Raw genomic sequence first — 16,298 nt, 5'->3', positions numbered from 1 at the left:
TTGTGTCTCGATTCGGCCGCGGCCGGCGGGGCTTCCCCACAATGGCCATGCATCGCGCGCGTGCTGCACACTGTATATGCGCATATGCGCATGTACATGTGCATACATCATGCACGCATCACGCTCTGACTGACACACGGCTGTTTCAGCCAGCGATTTTTGGCCATCTAACATGGCGGGGGGTACCCGCTGATTTTTGCAAAAAATCAAAGATTAATCATTTTTACGTTGAGATTAAGGTGAGTTGCTATCATTCTTCCGCGATTTACCGCCGCTAGCCCCACATTTTTGATACTAAATCCGCGGGAGTGGAAAGCTGAGAGGTATATTATGCTCGGCAGGCCGCGAAAGAGAGCCCGTTACCTGGACTCCTACTCGCGCGGGTAGAGCGAAACTGAGCACCCTGGGATGCGAGCAGCTTTTTAGTACTCCCGCGTCCAAAATCTCACCACCAGGCCGGGATGATCAAAACGTCTGCCGGGTCTGCAGCCTACAAACGTGGATCTGCCGACACTGTGCTGTCGACGATATGTCCGGCAAGGCACCTCCTTTGCGTGAAAGCAAGGAACGCTTTTTTTTTAGAAAGGAAGCTTCTTCTCCAAAATTTAAAATTTTTGAAAATTATTCCTTCTGAAAATATCATCGCGTTCTTGACCTCGAAGCTGACTGCTGAATGCGATTAGGAAAGAAGATTCCTGAAGATACACCAGACTGATTCTGGCAAGCCGTCTGTCGTCTAGATATGCAGTTGTTCGTCATGCATGGTCAGCAATCTTCCTCGTTCGTCCTTTCGTTTTCCTGACCACGATGATGACAAGCAGCTCTCATGCTCAGGTTAGTGCTGTACTTGTATGTCTGGGCACACAACACATCTGAGATTCACCCACTGACGTTATCGAACTGAAGAATGCAGCAAGGGTTCCTCGGATTCTCTTGATTTCGGAACAAATTTCCTTCACTTTCACCCTCTCAGTCTCTTCCCCATGCCCTCCATGCATGCACAATCGAGTTTGCATTTCAAATGTTGTTTTTACTTTGGCAGTGCGTTCGATAACGTTAGGACAGTCTAAGTTAGGTGTTCTTCTCTTCAGGCTTATTGGACGTGTACAAATTCTAAAAAATAGCTTCCATATGCTAAACGCAGATCCCTGTGAATACGGTTCTGCTGGGCAATGATGTTTACACCAATCTACACTCTATGCTGTCACAGCATCCACAACTGATCCTCTCTCTCTGAATTAACTATTTGATAAAGCCAATCTTTAAATCGCGGTTGCATAGGATCTCGGGTGGGAAGAAGCGATGAATCGATACATGGCATTGTGAAGAAAAGAAGAACAAATTCACATTGCACGTGAGACTCGGTTAGAAAGACTGAGTTTCTGCATTCATAAGAATGTCACACCCCGGGGATCATGATAAAGAAAACATATGTCGTGAAAATGACTGAAAGAACCAAAGAAGTATTTGATCTTCCAGCCAGCTTAGCCTGGTACTACCATACTAGCAGTGCTACCAAGTACCAGCCCTCCATATTTTCTGTATTTGTACGGAAAATCACTCCTTGTGCGCACTACAGAAATTGAGCAAATGGTATAGAAAATCGGAGAGGCCTGATCAATCAGCTGTGTAGAAGCATTGCAAGTGTAAGCTGAGTGATGAATAGTCTTGTACCAAAGCGAGTGCATGCCGTACCACAACAACATGTACATGTAGCACAAAAATAATAATGTCGTGAGTGCAAGTCACACATGTTTTACACTACCAAATGCAGCCACCGACATGCATGTGCGTGTCAAAAAACATTACAGTGCAAGTATGCATGCAATGTACACGGCAGTACGCAAAACACTGCAAGATACGGAAAATCAGAAGTCTGAGTACGCAAAACAGACTCAATTGGTGGGCAGCTCTGTACTGGCCTGTACGGAGGGAGTGAATCTCAATGTGTGCAATGCACGCACTTTGGCCGACAGTGAAAACTATGCAAGTCGTGTTGGTTTGCAGGATGAATGTGAGTCCTTTTAGACAAGCGCCTTAGTGGAGTAGCCCACCGAAAGAAGAGTACTTGACACCGCGAAGTGGAGTCTGCGCATACAACAGTGAGGGGGTAAAATTAGCTATGACTGATTCTGCATGTGTTCTGCATGTGTGTCACATTACACTAGCAGATAGGCACACCTGTTGTTCCAAAAAGATGCTTATGTCAGTGTCTGAATATGTCGTGTACCAGGTAATATTGTTGCCAGGATCTCACGGTGAGAGTCAGACTTGAATATGGTATCAATAGATTATCAATATCATACATCACCATGTACCACCCAAAGTATAATAGCCGAAGGACCCGTTTGTGTGGTGGTGTATGATTTCGTGAGCAAGATGAAGTGGCTACAGATGTGTCTTATATAACACCCTAAGAAAAGATCATCAATTCTGGGGAAAGTGATTCTGGTAGCATGTTGTATCCAGTGTGGCATGCCAAAGACTCCCTCGATTTAGCCTGTGGAGAATCCGTAAATACATAAATACAATACATACAGGCATCGCAACCTTCGGATTATATGCTCTTTTGCTTGCCTCCTGGAGTGTGGTTGTACCTTGGTTCACTGTATTAGAATAATAGTAGACTTTGTTTTTCGAATTCGTTTCTATAACATTAGGTTTCTTTGTGTTGCTGCTATGTCTTTTCATGTGTTTTACAGGATTGCCATCTGTTGATGAATACCACTCTGAGGCACTCTCACGAGCGAAGGTGTTTGAGAATCCATGTCGGAATGATGGTCATGTTGGCCTAAAGGTGCATTACATTGCCGATACTCGCCACCTCCACCCTGGAACATGTTCAATTTCTGTTTCTCGTATGGAAGGACCGAACAGGTTGTTTTCCTGTCTCAGTGGACCACTCAAGACTGAACAGCACTGATGGAAGAAGATTTGCCGTGAATCTCGTTCACATAATCAGCCTGTTTAATTGCTGTACTGAGGTGACTGCTTCATAACAATGACCATGCAGCATTAATTTTGGATAGTATTGCAGTGCCCCTAAAATTGGAGAATATCGAATTTCTCTGATAGCATTGTGATTCATTTGTGAATAAACATCACTACTCTTTTTGAGTAGCATAGCAATGACAGAGTTGGTTTAATGTATGACAAAATGGAGCCGCTTTTTAACTTAAACCTGTACTATAATCAGTACCGCCGGAAGCAGTTTTTGATTGGTCCGGTAGTTTCATGGCGGGTACACACGTCCTCCACGGTAGGAAACGTTTGTTGGTGGCCAACAAGTTGGTCTGGTGATAACCTGACCAACCAGACCGGCGGGCCTGATAATTGTGGGGCTCATGCTCAAGCTCAAGTACTTAGTATGGTTTTGGACATGTCCCCAGTTAACCAATGAGAATAACCGGAAAACAAGGGGGGCTTTAGATACCGGGCTGACTTAACAAGAGGCAGGATAAGCGCGTTACGGGTTGAGCTTGTCGAAAACCAATTGTACTTCATTATGTGTGAAGGGGTTTTATGAAGAAATATTTTATGAACCAGTGTACAGAGATGGTGCTTATGACGAAAGGAGAGAGGAGAAGTGTGTGAAAGTCGATAAAGGGCATCCGAAGGAACACATCGATCCTTGTTGTAAAGAATATTAAGTATAAATCTATGGTTGAAACCTACTTCCCCAAGCGTTCTCTGTTAAGTATAAATCTATGGTTGAACCCGACTTCCCCAAGCGTTCTCTGAGGGGACCGAGGTCTACTCTATCAGTTCATGTATTCTGTGAAGTGACATGACCATTCGTGGGGACCTTGCTCATAACTGCAAAAGTCCTCGTCTGATTTTTCCGCATCAATTGAACGTTATACATGTGCATGTAGTGAAAGCCACATGCAAAAGGCTGTTCCATGGCACTCATCTGCCACCAAGCTCTGGGTTCATTGGCTGAAAATATTCTTCGGCACAGTAAAGTCGTGCGCCCAAGAACGTGGAAGCCTACAGAACATCCAACCTGGAATACTAAGAACACCACAGCCCAAAATTAAGAATTGCGGTGTAGGTTTGTGCTGTTGTCAAACACCGGGATTGTTATGTTTAGTGCTGAAACGAGTACTCTATAAGCTATCGAGCGAGTACTGTCACTATCGAGTCGAGTATCGAGTACTCTATAAGCACACATGCGCATATATGTCAATACCACATACCCAATTTTTTGCACACCATTTACACAATTCAATATCCTTCAATAAACACACATTTTCATTGCAAAGCCACATGGACGACGGACGTGTACGTCACTATCAAGTTTTTTTAGTTTTTTATTTTATTTATTTATTTATCGACTCATCAATGCAGCACAGAGAAAATGAGGCAGGTGAATGTCCTAGGCTAGAGAGCATCAAATACAGGTATAGAATCATGCCTTGCAGATCTCGTTACGGCCCCTTCGATGCATGTCTGAACATTAGATGGCTGTGTAGCTTCAGTTATCTCAGAATATGTACTATTTATCCAGCAGCAACAACGTTGGTCACACAACTATTCACTATAATGAGTATGCGTTGGAACACTTTACCCCGAGTCATACTATAGCAGTGTATGCCATGCATGGGTTTACCTCACACACTGAATTTCATAATTTGACATCCAAATCACAGAAGAGTGGTGTTCCAAACTTTACGTAATTGCACTCCATGTCCTGCGAGCTACAGTAGAATACTTCAATAGAAAATTTCTTATAGCACGTTCTTAGAAACAAATCGTATAGGTTCGAGGCTGTCAACCCAGAAATTTGTGATTTCACAGCCATAGATGTTACCAGTCAGGTCACTGTATACAGTAGGTATGCAGAAGAAAATACTAGTAACTCTTTGTGGAAGAGCTGTGCCAAAATGTGTACAGTACAGTAAATTAATAAAAAATGAGAAAAGCAGTGACAAGGCTGTGCATGATGTAGATCTACTCGTACCAGTAAGTACAGTGCACCAGTGAAATTGTTGGTGTAGTACCGGTATACTACTATAATTATGGCATGGCCCATGCCACTACAATCTATTTGCAGTGGGCCGCAGTAGGCCAGTGCAACAGAAAGCATTTCAGAAGCTGTGTGCAATGTTAACATCTATGACATACAAGTAAACTGCCATATAGCACAATCGATTACTCTCAGCCCACATAAGTACAATGTAGGCCAATCAGTAGTATAGATACATAGAGCACACTCTACATCATACATAGTCGGCACCAAATCTATGTTGTCGATGTACTTTGCAATGACGACATGATGGCAAGCGTGCTTGATTCATCATAATATTGCCTTGTACTTGGTTGGAAGTTAGTTGTAAGTTCAGTGGTCGAGGTAAGCAGAGCTGCTCCAGCTTTCAGAATCCTGCATGAAAAAGGCAGAAAGCAAATGTAGGTATAATAGTAGCAAGCTGATGTAAAGAGCCTGTCTTTCAATGCAATAATTCTATCCACTGCATGGACAGACCTGGTGCCTCATTCACCTCTGTTTCTTGCTTTCTCAGAAAACCTACTTCCTCCTTCAGCCATCTAGCTCATGATATACATTAATTTTTCTTTATGCCTTTTCAGCCGTGGTCGACTTTCGCCCCTCCTGTTTGATTGGCAATTGCAGTCAACCTGGGGAATACTGACCCTCGATTGTGAATGAGAAAAGTGTCGCTATTCGCATTGTTGTTACTCGTGAGGTTGGAAGTATGCAATCAAATGTTCACTAGATCTGAAGATTGTGTCGTTATTTGCGAGTTGTTTTGTAAACCCGAGGTAGATTATTCACAAGGTTGATTGTACATGCTATGGGATGTACAATAACTAACCAAACAATAATGGTGTAACAATGATTTGAGTCCATATCCAATTGGATGAACCTAGAGTGCATGATCCATTCCAGAAAGGCGACTTCAGTGAGTCTTGAATTGTCAGCAGCATCATACTTCCATCGAGCTTTTTTTCTTTTTCGAAACGACCCTCTCTTTTCGAACGAAGGTCAACATACGATTATGGCAGGCATGCACGCACTGATCTTCACTGTATACATGTGCATGTATACTGTACTGTAGTCTGTGCAGTCAACTAGTCGTGTTCCACTTGGCTTACGGTAAGTATCACTACAAGTGCATAGTAGCCCCCCCCCCCCCCCACCCCGGGGAGTGCGCGTGAACGGCAACTGTGAACTGGTAAAAGAATTATTCGACACCTTCGTTCGTTTCGATGGAGAAGGTTCATCTGGCAAATTGAGGCCTTCGTTTCACTCCTAGCCCCAGGAGCGAAATTTTCACTCCTTGGCTGCCTGTTTGAGCCGTCCTTGTGGAAGGGTTGATTTATGCATGCCCGCATATACATGTAGTAAGTATCACTACAAGTGCATAGTAGCCCCCCCCCCCCCACCCCGGGGAGTGCGCGTGAACGGCAACTGTGAACTGGTAAAAGAATTATTCGACACCTTCGTTCGTTTCGATGGAGAAGGTTCATCTGGCAAATTGAGGCCTTCGTTTCACTCCTAGCCCCAGGAGCGAAATTTTCACTCCTTGGCTGCCTGTTTGAGCCGTCCTTGTGGAAGGGTTGATTTATGCATGCCCGCATATACATGTAGTAAGTATCACTACAAGTGCATAGTAGCCCCCCCCCCCCCCCCACCCCGGGGAGTGCGCGTGAACGGCAACTGTGAACTGGTAAAAGAATTATTCGACACCTTCGTTCGTTTCGATGGAGAAGGTTCATCTGGCAAATTGAGGCCTTCGTTTCACTCCTAGCCCCAGGAGCGAAATTTTCACTCCTTGGCTGCCTGTTTGAGCCGTCCTTGTGGAAGGGTTGATTTATGCATGCCCGCATATACATGTGTCATAGCCCGAGAGTGAGGGCTTGTAACTTTTAACTTACTGCTGATAGCTACTGTGCGTAGAACGTGGACACACTGTGTCTTCCGGACCGTAGTTGGAACAGTTATTGTACAATATACTATACGGTGTGTGCCGGCGAGGTCACCTACCCAGTGAGACTGTAAAATGATAGGTTTGGCTGCTGTCAATAGATGAAGCGCACGACTGTGTATTTGCAGTAGAAAGTGCAATACCTGTAGTTATGAATTCGCTTTATAGTAGTAGTACGCTAGGTGTGGATATGCGTGATTGCACCTGCTTGACCATTGACTGGCTATGCTTTTAATCAAGTACATGTTGCGGTCCAGACGCCGGGTCTAGGCTTGCCCCGTTCTAATACCCTTTCACACTTTGCGTATCTTATGATGACAGCCGCTTCTAGATCCCGCAGACCTGTGCGTACGCGCGTGTATGTGTGTGCGTGTGCGTGTCCGATCGCCGTTCCGCGCAGCGGACAAAGTAGCAGTTTAGCTGCATGTTTAGCAAGTACTATCGCTACTGCCGCTGCTTGCTGTTTTCTACAATGTGTTATATCATAGCATGCTGTTGCTTTTAGCGGGAGGTTCTTTCGGTGCTCTTCTTCCAAACAGGAACATATTCTCTGCTCTGACGAGATCAGTTGGTTATGTGTGTGTTGGGTTAGGACTGGGTGAAGTTGCGTTATGCCAGCCGTGACTATACTTGTCACAAAACGTTCCGAGGGTTAGAGACGACACAGCCATGGGCGAGACTAACCGACACGCTCCCCGAGCGAGTTATCACAAGTGGTGCTGTGACCAGGATGGCTGGCAAGAACGAAGCAACAAAGTTCACCATTCCTAGAAGAGGCGCGAAGATCTCGGCCAGGCGCTTGTAGACGGTGCAAGCGCAGTCTAAGTATATTGAAGATGTTCAATGTATCCTGCCTCACTACTGGTTGTGTTGTTGTGGGTGCGGGAACTGGCCTCCACCAGGGAATAAAGAGGTTTGTTCTCTGTTGTGCTCGATTGGTATGGCGCAGTGATGACTGAGCTGCCTTTTGTGATGAGAATTGCATGCTGCATGATGGGCATACAGTTCGTAAGGAGGGGTATGGATGTGTCGTATCTCTCTAGTCTGTTTGGTCTAGTCCTCAGGCTGGGATGCCAGCCGGAGTGATTAGGGTGAACTATTGGCGGCCTTGTGCGCGAGGAATCATGGCATGATGTTGAGAGGCATGCATGATGCGGCTTGCACTGGTCGGCTAGTCTAAATGTGTGATGAACGGGAATCCGGATGGCGCACGAGGCTCCGCGAGATGTCGCGAGTCAGGCGTGGGATCGGGAAACCTGATGCGACGGTGGTCGCTTGGCATGTTCACACGGCGGTTAGGGTTACAGTGGTTGAGTACGCTGTGCCCACGTGCAATTGAGGTGTGCACTCGTAGGCGCGCGCGGGCCGTGATCGGACGGCAGCGGCGTGGCTGAGTATATCAGGCGAGCTGAGGCGAAGAGGATTGAGTTCTTCGCGGATCAGTCGTCCTGCTAGCACTATTTGTCTACTTTGCTCGTTCTTTTGCTGTGTTGACGATGGCTCAGCAACAGCAACAACAAGGCAGAGGTGTGAATGCGCCTGCTGCAAATGTTCATCAACCGTTAGTAGCTGGTGGTGCTGCTGCGGTGGGTGGCCCTGGTGCAGTGATGGCTGCAGCAGGGGGAGCGGTAGCTGGTGCTGGAGGAGCGCCAGTTGCTCCAGCCTTCGGGAGGCCTGCGGTGATGCCCGAGGCCTACGATGGTTCCGGAGACTGGGTGGAGTATATCCAGTACTTCGATCAGTGCGCGCTGGTGAACGGGTGGAATGACCCGCAGAAAGCGCAGTACTTAGCGGTACGCCTCAGAGGTGGGGCGCAACGCTTTTTGGCTACTATACCGGCTGCAAGACGGGCCGTATGGCAGCATGTGAGTGCGGACCTTGAGCGAAGGTTCGCACCACCTGCTAATGAGCGGCAGTTTAAGGCTCAATTCCGCACGAGGAGGCGTAAATCCGGTGAGGATTTAGCGCATCTGGCGGATGATCTGCGTCGGCTGGTGGTGCGGGCGTACCCCAACATGCCGGGTGGGTTACAGGATGAGCTGGTGAGGGACCAGTTCATCGAGGCGGTATCTCCTGTGGCTTTGAGAGTGAGGCTGCAAGAGAATCCTCCGGCGACGGTGCAGGCGGCATTAGAGATGGCGCTGCACCTGGAAAAGGTTTGGCGAAGTGTTGACTTGCCAAGCGAAGCTCCGCAGAGGCTGGTGGGCCCCTACGGAGAGAGCCAGCAAACACAGTTGGTGACGGCCGCTGTGGATGTTGCTGAGGCTCCAGCGAGAGGACAGACGGACGTCCTCGAGCGTACCTTGAGCAGCCTGGTGAGGACGCTCGACCAACTACTGGAGAGGCGTGATGCTCCAAGTGGTCAAGGAGGGCGAGGCCGAGGAAGAACTCGGGATCAGGAGCCCGCTCGACGAGTGAAGATGTTCACTTGTTGGAACTGTGGTGAACCGGGCCACAGGGCAGCCCAATGTCCTCGTGAAGCGCAGACGGGGCGCGGAGGATACGATGGCTCGAGGAGAGGGCCTTTGGGAAACGGCCGGTGACTGGGGCGATGGCCCACGTGCCTGGTCAGACCATTTCTTTGGGTCGAGAGTGTAATCCGACAGCACCTGATGAGCGTGCTGTCGAACAATCCATTCCTATGGTCGGATGCGACTCTGGAACGGGGATGTTGACCACGGGGACAATCGATGGGTTGTCAGTGGAGATGCTGGTAGATACTAGAGCGGCTGTAAGCTTAGTATCTGCGGATCTAGCCAGGAAGCTGGGCTACGATCCGGATCGACTCACGGCGGATGCGCCTGGGTTGAAGTTTTGTGGGGCAGATGGTAAGCCTCTGGTGGTGAATGGAAAAGTGGTTGTTCACCTTGGCGTTCAAGGATGTGTTTGTTCGCCGGAAATGCGGGTAGTCGATGGGCTACGATTTCCATGTGTGCTGGGACGTGATGTGCTGTCCAGCATTCCCTGTAACATAACCTCTGCGAATGGCAAGCTATGTTTCAAGGTCGAAGAAAGGCGAGGGGGTGGTGCAGATGAGGCTCCGCTCCGCTTGCAGGAGAAGATTGTTCTCCCACCACACCACGAGATGACCGTGGCGGCTGTGGTGGACACTCTTGCATTCGATGGGATGCCAGAGTTGGGGCTCACGGAACCAGATTGTGGGACTGCGAGCGACCCTGGTCTCTTGGTGGCAAAGTGTGTTGTGCGGCCACAAGAGAATCGTGTTCCCGTGCGATTGATGAATTGCACGGCGGAACAAATCACTCTGCCCAAGAGAGCCCAGATTGGCAAGCTGTGTGCAGTTGCAACTGTGGTGGACGGTAGTGAAGAGTTGGACGAGGCGAATGACTGGTGTAGCTACGGGGCTAACCAGAATTTGTGGTCTGTACTGCGAGTGGGGAACCCCGATGGTGGTCCCGGCGCAGGGAAGCGCTCTCCAGGCGGGAAGAGGCTGCTTGAAACCGGTGGTGGTGATGACGATGGTCGGTCACACCATTGTGCGATGAGGGATGATGAGGCAGTACACGAGGCCGACGTTGACGAGCGTGGTCGTGGTACGATGCCTGATGGCTGTTGCTCTCAGGAGGGTAACCGGGAGGCATGCTCCCCACCTGATACAGGCAACAGCGAGCAGCCTGTGGTTGAGGCCGAGCAGTTGGCTAGGCTCAGAACCTTGGTCGAGCAGTACAGATGTGTATTCGCTATGAACATGTCCGAGCTGGGTCGGACAGACGTGTTGAAACACGAGATTAGGACTAGCTGTGATGGTCCAGTTTATGAGCCCGCAAGGAGATTGCCTTGGAGCTCGCGAGAAACATGTCGGAAGTTGGTTGACAACATGCTTGAACAGGGTGTGATCGAAGAATCGGTCAGTCCATGGTCTTCACCAGTTGTGTTGGTGCGGAAGAAGGACGGATCGACGAGGTTCTGTGTTGATTATCGGAGAGTCAATGCAATAACCGTGAAAGATCCATACCCACTCCCGCGTATTGATGATACGTTGGACGCGTTGGGCGGTGCGATGTACTTCTCGACGCTTGATCTGTGCTCTGGGTATCATCAGATGCCAATGGACGAGGCAGACAAGGCCAAGACGGCATTTTCCACGCCTGATGGGCACTATGAGTTCAATGTGATGCCATTTGGTGTGTGCAATGGCCCGAGCTCATTTCAACGGCTGATGAGTGCCGTTTTGCGAGGTTTGCAGTGGCAGATGTGCCTGGTATACCTCGATGATATTATCGTGTTCTCAAAGACGTTTGACGAACACTTGGAACGACTGGAAGCAGTGTTCCAAAGACTACTGGAGGCTGGTCTTCGGTTGAAACCCTCGAAATGTCATCTGTTGAGGACAGAAGTCAATTTCTTGGGTCATGTTGTCACGAAGGATGCAGGGCCGGCGGAACCGGTCAGGCTGGTCCGGCCATGGCCGGACCACTTTCCCAGCTGGATGGTCCATGTGATTCGTGCAAAACCGGTGTAAAAAAATCCAGAGGTACATGACTCGACTGTACTGCTGACGTGTGATGTGCTTCGAAGTAGCTCATGACTCAGGACTCCGTGACCGGCACTGTATGGCTGATATGGATAAAAAAGTTGTGTTTGTGTTCTTTTACTATAATTTTCTGCATTTTCTGGAGCCTTAGTCCGGCTTAGAGATGCCCAAATTCGCTCTATTTCACGTAAATTTTAAATATTTCTCCCGGGGGAGGTCCCCCACACCCCCCTCAAAGGTTGGCCGGACCACTCCCGAACTCCTTCCTCCGGCCTTGGGATGGTGTGCGCACCGATCCGGACAAGATTGAGACCGTGTCAGAGTGGCGGTGCCCAAAGAACGTAGCAGAGGTGCGTTCTTTTATGGGTTTCTGTGGCTACTATCGACGGTTTGTGAAGGATTATGCATCCATTTCTCGGCCGCTGGTGAAGCTGACGAGGCAAAATCAGAGGTTTTCATGGGATGGCGAGTGTGAGATCGCATTCCAATTGCTGAAACAGAAGATGTCTTCAGCACCCACGTTGGCGTATCCGAGGTTTGAGACCGATGCGCCCCCATTTGTAGTCGATGTGGACGCAAGTGGCCATGGTTTGGGAGCTGTGTTGTCCCAGACCGACGCAGATGGTCGGGAGCGACCTATTGCGTATGCAAGCAGAGGGTTGAACTCTGCCGAGAGGAATTATGGCTCAACGAAGAGTGAACTCCTCGGACTAGTGTGGGCATTTAGGCATTTCAGATGCTATTTGCTTGGTCGAAGGTTTGTCGTGCGCACAGACCATCAAGCACTAAAATACCTGAACCGTTTCAAAGAACCAAGTGCGATCGTGGCGCGGTGGCTTGAGTTTCTGAGTGATTTCGATTACGAGGTGCGTTATCGGAAAGGTAAAGTCCATGCCAATGCTGATGGCTTGTCTCGACAAGTGCAGGATCAGAGGTGTGGCACCACAGTCCCTGATGAGGTGATTGCTGTGGTATCAGACGAAAGGAGCTCAGTGGCGAATGCTGAGTCGGTCCAGAGTGACCTTCCTACGCCCTTTGTGCGGCGACGAAACTGGACATCAGCTGATTGGGCTGATGTTCAGCAACGTGATCATGAATTGACACGGCTGAGTGAGTGGCTCAGCTCCGGGTCATCTTCGCCTGACTTGACTGGTGTGAGTCCGGCTCTGAGGCATTATTTCCGAGGACGAAAATGTCTTGTGGTGCGAGAGGACGTGATATGTCGCGTTTTGCACAGTGAGAACGCAGGAGAGGGCACAAAGTTTCAAATTTTGGTGCCAGTTGCGTTGCGCGGTCAGGTGCTGAGTGAGTACCATGATCATCTAGGTCACTTAGGCGTGACTAGAACGTATCACCAGATTCGTTGTGAGTGAGGTGAAGGAACCTGAAGATGCTGAGTCTGTCGAAACGCCCCCGGCTGATGTGTATGTGCCGGACCCTACAGACTTGTTGTATTGGGATTCTGATGAGGATGCCCAGCATGAGACGTATGGCGGCGTGGACGGTGTTGGCGGCCAACCAGTTGTGCAGATCCCGCTACCAGTCAACCAACCACCGCCACAACCAGCCCAGATTGCGGTTCAGACTCGAGCTGGGAGGACCGTCCGGCCACCGCAGTATTTTGGAATGCAAACCCAGTTGAGAAGACGACGGTAAGCCGAATGTTGTCGCCACGAGGACGTGGCAGTCTTTTCGAAGGCGCGGGGAGATGTCATAGCCCGAGAGTGAGGGCTTGTAACTTTTAACTTACTGCTGATAGCTACTGTGCGTAGAACGTGGACACACTGTGTCTTCCGGACCGTAGTTGGAACAGTTATTGTACAATATACTATACGGTGTGTGCCGGCGAGGTCACCTACCCAGTGAGACTGTAAAATGATAGGTTTGGCTGCTGTCAATAGATGAAGCGCACGACTGTGTATTTGCAGTAGAAAGTGCAATACCTGTAGTTATGAATTCGCTTTATAGTAGTAGTACGCTAGGTGTGGATATGCGTGATTGCACCTGCTTGACCATTGACTGGCTATGCTTTTAATCAAGTACATGTTGCGGTCCAGACGCCGGGTCTAGGCTTGCCCCGTTCTAATACCCTTTCACACTTTGCGTATCTTATGATGACAGCCGCTTCTAGATCCCGCAGACCTGTGCGTACGCGCGTGTATGTGTGTGCGTGTGCGTGTCCGATCGCCGTTCCGCGCAGCGGACAAAGTAGCAGTTTAGCTGCATGTTTAGCAAGTACTATCGCTACTGCCGCTGCTTGCTGTTTTCTACAATGTGTTATATCATAGCATGCTGTTGCTTTTAGCGGGAGGTTCTTTCGGTGCTCTTCTTCCAAACAGGAACATATTCTCTGCTCTGACGAGATCAGTTGGTTATGTGTGTGTTGGGTTAGGACTGGGTGAAGTTGCGTTATGCCAGCCGTGACTATACTTGTCACAAAACGTTCCGAGGGTTAGAGACGACACAGCCATGGGCGAGACTAACCGACACGCTCCCCGAGCGAGTTATCACACATGTAGACCTTATTCAATAAACGTCACAATCACGTGAACCAGGGTCCCGGGAACCAGGGAGCGGCAAGAGACCTGCACTCAGTGCACAGTGGACTCGGCGTGGGAACATAGGAGTAGAAAAATACCGGTATTTTACTACTCCCTTGTACGAACTGGGCCTTTCTTGCCACTCGTTTCACGTGCGCGTGCCCCAGCTTACAACAAATCCCTGGAGGCGAGTCCAAAAATCACGTTATCGAATAAGGTCTATAGAAACACAGATCACGTAGAACTACCCCATCCGGGGTCACAACTCACAACGTTTTGGGTACTTAGGTCTCATGTCGTCTCCCCAGGTGCTATGAATCCCTGATGCACATGTATCTACATATACAATGTAACCGTAACTCTACCAATATTGCGGACGATGACCCCCCCCCCCCCGGCAAACAGAAAGTCGCTATGTCCTGGCCGAGTTTATCCTTTAATTAAATGGTTTTCTCGGTTGGGATTTCATACCTGACAACCATCCCGATTTGGCCGGGACCGTCCCGATATCGAGGGCGGTAATAGGCACCCAAAAGTGCACTAGTTCCATGCCTCACCGCGAGCTTCTTTTGTATACATTTTCATGCCTAGGTATGTCATTGGATCTCAGGTTTGCAAAGGTTGGCAGGTATGGGATTTGTAGAGTGACCAGTTTTGACTATTGCCACCTGCTGTGCAGAAGTGTCATTCCTACATCCTGGCTGCAAACGTACCCCCCCCCCCCCCCCCCCACACACACACACACACCACCACCAACAATGTTCGATCCTATTTACAGGACCTCACTCTATATGAAAGTGTAGCAGAGGCACTGCCAAAGTATAAAAAACAGCAATTGAAATGCAAGCTGCATTGTGCATGCATGGAGGGCATGGGGAAGAGACTGAGAGGGTGAAAGTGAAGGAAATTTGTTCCGAAATCAAGAGAATCCGAGGAACCCTTGCTGCATTCTTCAGTTCGATAACGTCAGTGGGTGAATCTCAGATGTGTTGTGTGCCCAGACATACAAGTACAGCACTAACCTGAGCATGAGAGCTGCTTGTCATCATCGTGGTCAGGAAAACGAAAGGACGAACGAGGAAGATTGCTGACCATGCATGACGAACAACTGCATATCTAGACGACAGACGGCTTGCCAAAATCAGTCTGGTGTATCTTCAGGAATCTTCTTTCCTAATCGCATTCAGCAGTCAGCTTCGAGGTCAAGAACGCGATGATATTTTCAGAAGGAATAATTTTCAAAAATTTTAAATTTTGGAGAAGAAGCTTCCTTTCTAAAAAAAAAGCGTTCCTTGCTTTCACCAAGAGTACATAACTACACGTGTGTAGTTATGTACTCTTGCTTTCACGCAAAGGAGGTGCCTTGCCGGACATATCGTCGACAGCACAGTGTCGGCAGATCCACGTTTGTAGGCTGCAGACCCGGCAGACGTTTTGATCATCCCGGCCTGGTGGTGAGATTTTGGACGCGGGAGTACTAAAAAGCTGCTCGCATCCCAGGGTGCTCAGTTTCGCTCTACCCGCGCGAGTAGGAGTCCAGGTAACGGGCTCTCTTTCGCGGCCTGCCGAGCATAATATACCTCAAGCTGACGCGCACAGCGACATTTTGGTACCAAACATTCCTTGATCGGACGAAGGAGAAGGAAGTTGCTTTCTGTTTTGGCGCAGCGGAATTATCGACTGAAATTGCTGTCAGTATATTGTTAGCTACCTTCATCACGCTCGTGGTACGTCTTCTGGAGTTATTCAGTCACCACTCGAGGTTTTCCTCGCATCCTCGGGTAGTTGTCCGTTATATTTTCGCAAGTTCTTTTGAATACGATGGTGAAATCAAAAATACGATGGGCCTTTACTTTTCTCTGTTTCCAGTGGGAGATATGCACATCTGCGACGCATCGCACGACATGGAGCACCATGCAGCGCATTTACAGCATCTATGCCGTGTTGGAGGCGCAAAATTTACTGCGTGCTCCCAACAGACGAGATATCCAATGTCTGACTACACTGAAACGATGAAAAACGTATTCAGTATTGATGTTTGTAATGACGACCCTACCATTCACCCAACATATATCTGTGCTCTTTGCCAAAGAGTGCTGAAGAGATCACAGAGCACAGAGAAGTTCAATCCCAGTGGCGGTGGTTGTGGACAAGGGGTAACATTTAGTTAGAAAAGACATGAACCTGTGATTTGCAGAGTCTGCACCAAGTTTCAAGAAAAATCGAAGGGTGGCCGACCAAGCAAACGGATAAAAACAGCAAGCGGAGCATGCAGCAAAAATGACATCAAGCAGTAGCAGTGCATGTGCATCTAGC

At 48.7% G+C, this 16,298-nt stretch overlaps 1 protein-coding gene and 2 long non-coding RNA genes across 3 annotated transcripts; 2 read left to right on the top strand and 1 right to left on the bottom strand.

The window, feature by feature from the left end:
• Positions 1–326: 326 nt before the first annotated feature.
• Positions 327–3,174, top strand: LOC135817953 (uncharacterized). The gene is made up of 2 exons (XR_010553597.1): positions 327–834; positions 2,703–3,174. It is a non-coding gene; the product is annotated as an uncharacterized LOC135817953 (long non-coding RNA).
• A 1,483-nt stretch (positions 3,175–4,657) lies between these two features.
• Positions 4,658–15,234, bottom strand: LOC135817955 (uncharacterized). The gene is made up of 2 exons (XR_010553599.1): positions 15,005–15,234; positions 4,658–5,383 (listed from the first exon to the last, which is right to left on the bottom strand). It is a non-coding gene; the product is annotated as an uncharacterized LOC135817955 (long non-coding RNA).
• LOC135816478 (uncharacterized) lies at positions 9,499–13,098 on the top strand. Its single transcript, XM_065329676.1, has 3 exons — positions 9,499–11,355; positions 11,841–12,552; positions 12,887–13,098. The coding sequence occupies exons 1-3, from the start codon at positions 9,499–9,501 to the stop codon at positions 13,096–13,098; spliced, it is 2,781 nt and encodes a 926-aa protein (XP_065185748.1).
• Positions 15,235–16,298: the final 1,064 nt, after the last annotated feature.

The sequence above is a fragment of the Sycon ciliatum genome, chromosome 5 (assembly GCF_964019385.1).
Source record: "Sycon ciliatum chromosome 5, ocSycCili1.1, whole genome shotgun sequence".
Taxonomy (NCBI): domain Eukaryota; kingdom Metazoa; phylum Porifera; class Calcarea; order Leucosolenida; family Sycettidae; genus Sycon; species Sycon ciliatum.
Note: the sequence above shows the minus strand (reverse complement) of the source record. Positions and strands in the feature narration are given on the sequence as shown.

What these genes read in the sequence shown, in the direction of transcription:
- LOC135816478 (XM_065329676.1), top strand. Translation starts at nt 9,499, where the DNA reads ATGGCCCACGTGCCTGGTCAGACCATTTCTTTGGGTCGAGAGTGTAAT. An exon ending in ATGCAGGGCCGGCGGAACCG is followed by an intron (nt 11,356 to 11,840) that starts GTCAGGCTGGTC and finishes CGGTTTGTGAAG; the next exon opens with GATTATGCATCCATTTCTCG. An exon ending in TCATGAATTGACACGGCTGA is followed by an intron (nt 12,553 to 12,886) that starts GTGAGTGGCTCA and finishes CGGACCCTACAG; the next exon opens with ACTTGTTGTATTGGGATTCT.